The sequence below is a fragment of the Asterias amurensis genome, chromosome 6 (assembly GCF_032118995.1).
Source record: "Asterias amurensis chromosome 6, ASM3211899v1".
NCBI classification, from domain to species: Eukaryota; Metazoa; Echinodermata; class Asteroidea; order Forcipulatida; family Asteriidae; genus Asterias; species Asterias amurensis.
In genome coordinates this window covers 1,249,498-1,253,074 of record NC_092653.1, presented here as the reverse complement: position 1 = coordinate 1,253,074, position 3,577 = coordinate 1,249,498, and the positions used below count along the sequence as shown (strand labels likewise).

The window sequence follows — 3,577 nt, the reverse complement described above, 5'->3', positions numbered from 1 at the left end:
ATGGGGGCAAACAATCAGGTAGCTGCTGCATGTGATTCTTTTGTGAACCTTACTGTTGCAGATGACTCTGTTATACAACGTTACACCTTCTCTGGTGTAACTATACAAGTTAAAATCATCAGCATCATCATTGTCCTAACTGTAGGGTTATTGGGAAACTGTGCTTTTCTCTTCGTCATTGCCAGAGTGCGGACAATGCAGACCCTCGTCAACTTCTATTTGGTGAACTTAGCCTTTGCAGACTTGATTTTACTCGTGGAAAATGCAGCTATACCGATAGTGTATTACTTCGGGATAGGGGTGCCTTCTAGCGGACATTACATTGGTGCTCCAGGCTGTATTGCTAATAACTTCTTCGCCTACTTGGGTTATTTTGCCTCTATTACTTTAGTTTGTCTTATATCGACCGAGAGATACCTAGCAGTATGTCACCCATTGAAGCATCTCTCGATTAACACCAAGAGCAGAGCTTCTAAACTTTTGGTCGGTGCTTGGGCTGTCGCTGTTCTATTCAGCATTTGGGCAATTCCTATTCAATCTGTTCATCAAAAGGTCTGCATCGAATGGCCTGAAACTGATGAGTTTAGTAACTACCCCGAGCATGTTGGACGTTGCAGACCATCAGCTCTATGGAATTTGTTATTATTCGATGCCTTGCAGACAGTTCCATTCTTCTCTGCTCTCATCTGCAATGCCGTGTTCTTCACTAAGATCATCCGTAATCTCAGAGGACGGAGTACGTTTGAGAGAGAGTCCGTTCACACTCGACGTACCTCCCGCACAACCCACCAAGTTACAACCATGCTGGTGGCCAACGTGGTTGTGTTCTTCATTTGCCACGCCCCGTTCCAGTTCCTCAACATGTGTGGGTTGATAGCGAATCTAGCTGGGCAGCAACTTTTCTCCAATCCAGTCACTGAGACTTTTATTCTCCTGGTCTTTCGGATTCTTGTCTCGATAAATTCAGCAGCTAACCCGATTGTCTATAACGCAACTAATTCCCGTTACCGGAGGGCGTTCATACGGGCGTTTACGTGTTCGACCCGGGGTAAGGGTGGACCCCGGGCTCGTTCGACGTTCGTGACGGTCAAGGACAACTTGGTGGAAGCTGGCCGTAGCGTCAAGAGACATGGTGAAGAGAATGTTGAATTCAACTTGAATGAAACGACTCCTGGCAGAAGTTCACAATACTCACAATTGACAAGATTGTAAACATCTATAAATAATGTTCTGATGTCTGAAGATCGGAGTGGGGGTTCGATTCCCATGCATGACACTTGTGTTGTTGAGCAAGTAACTTGACAATTACTGCTTCTCTTTGAAACATAGGTGGAGTCTGAGAGGGCTAAGTTAGTATTTTGTTGTGTTGGATTAACCCCTTTAGAGCAACTTTAATCAGCTTGGGGCTGTAAGCTCCCAAGGAGTTGAGATTGTTCCAAAGATGGTCTAAAGGTATGCTTAATGAACCGGGATATTATTGATGTAAAAGATCTATAGCTACTGTAGAATACGTGCGTTTTATTATAATTATTTAATAACTCGGTGTTATCGTTTTATTCTCTCTCATATTAAGTTGATAGTTAATGGTCTGAGGTTTCGACCCCAGCTAGGTATTAAGACTATGTTAGGGTCAAAACGTCAGGCCATTAACTATTGAGTGCATTTATACCATAAGTACTTTTGGTTGGTATAAGCAGTTTTTACAAAAGGTATTTTGCTAAAGGATCATCGCAGATTTGTTATTTGAAAAAGTACAGATGTATGAGCCATTTTCAAATTGTTTAATGTGGCTGTCTTTGCTTGCTATACCACTGTGTTGTTTTCATTGGGTAATCTGCGATGTTCCTAACAGCCAAATATATTTATCATGACATATTCTGAGTGTCTGTAAAAGTTTTATTCAAAGGCATGAGCCCATTACAAACCCATCACTAACGTACCTTACTACATGTATGTATGTACCTTACTATGTACGTACCTTACTATGTATGTACCTTACTATGGATGTACCTTACTATGTATGTACTTTACTATGTATGTACCTTACTATGTATGTACATGTAACAGTATTCAGTCTGAATGTTTGCACTACCAACGGTGGCTTTGTTGGAATAGACTCTGAATTGAATATTGAGAAAGACTCTTGACAGAACCCACAAACACTACTAGTTTGAGAATCGAATCAATAACATATCCATTTAAAGACAGTGTACACTATTGGTAACTGTCAAAGACTAGTCTTCACGGTTGGTGTATCTCAACATATGCATACAATAACAAACCTGTGAAAATTTGAGCTCAGTTGGTCGTCGAATCTGCGAGATAATAATGAAAGAAAAAGCACCCTTGTTACACGAAGTTGTGTGCTTTCAGACGCTTGATTTCGAGACCTCAAATTCTAAACTTGAGGTCTCGAAATCAAATTCGTGGAAAATTACTTCTTTCTCGAAAACTATGTCACTTCAGAGGGAGCTGTTTCTCACAATGTTTTATATCATCAGCCTCTCCCCATTACTCGTAATCAAGAAAGGTTTTATGGTGATAATTATTTTGAGTAATTACCAATAGTGTCCACTGCCTTTAAAGGATTCGGGTACTTTTTCAAAATTTCCACAGATTTACATTAAACTTACAGCGTTTGAAGACAATGATAGAAGAAAGCTTCCCTTCAAATATACTCACTCTGGGGTGCTGTAGTTTGAAGAAATGAGTAAAACATTAACGTCCAACGAATAGACCTAACTGGGTCGGATTTTAGGCTGATTTTATTTTAAAATAAATGGACCCACCTTTTGAAATGAATTTTTCATAGATTGGTTTTATTGATATATCATATTTATATATATTAAAAATATCAACGGCTCTAAAAACAAATGTATTCTTTGCCTTGAAGTCTTGGGTGGCCGTTTAAAATCACAGCTAACTGTGTACATACTAAAGTGCATCCTTATCGACCCCATTGATGTAGTAAATCTACATTTTTCCCTCTCTATTTGAGTTTTACTCTCAACGATCTCGTCTCCTAGAAACCAAAACATTTCCCCTGATTAGATCAAAAACCCAACACTTTTATTTTATGTATTTTTATGGACCATCACACTCATGGACAGTGTGTACTTTCTGTAGCAATATTTCGACTCGTTGAATCATTACCATACCGAAAAAGAAATAATCAAATGTAAATATACAAATTTGTTTCCAAAATGGAAGAATGTATTAAATGGGAATTACCTCAAAAATGATTTTCGTTGTAGGAAAGTTTTGGGAAGCCCTTAAAACGTGCTTAAAGGCAGTGGACACTATTGGTAATTACTCAAAATAATTATTAGCTCCCTCTGAAGTGCTATAGATTTGGAGAAAGAAGTAATTTTCCACGAATTTGATTTCGAGACCTCAAGTTTAGAACTTGAGGTCTCGAAATCAACCATCTAAACGCACACAATTTTGTGTGACAAGGGTGTTTTCTTCTTTCATTATTATCTCGCAACTTTGATGACCGATTGAGCTCAAATTTTCACAGGTTTGTTGTTTTATGCATATGTTGAGATACACCAATTGTGAAGGCTAGGACTAGTGA

At 38.9% G+C, this 3,577-nt stretch overlaps 1 protein-coding gene across 1 annotated transcript; it reads left to right on the top strand.

Moving 5' to 3' along the window:
- Nucleotides 1–1,212, top strand: LOC139938120 (thyrotropin-releasing hormone receptor-like). The gene has a single exon (XM_071933499.1). The coding sequence runs from the start codon at nucleotides 1–3 to the stop codon at nucleotides 1,210–1,212; it is 1,212 nt and encodes a 403-aa protein (XP_071789600.1).
- Nucleotides 1,213–3,577: the final 2,365 nt, after the last annotated feature.

Coding starts and splice junctions, on each gene's coding strand:
- LOC139938120 (XM_071933499.1), top strand. CDS start 1: ATGGGGGCAAACAATCAGGTAGCTGCTGCATGTGATTCTTTTGTGAAC.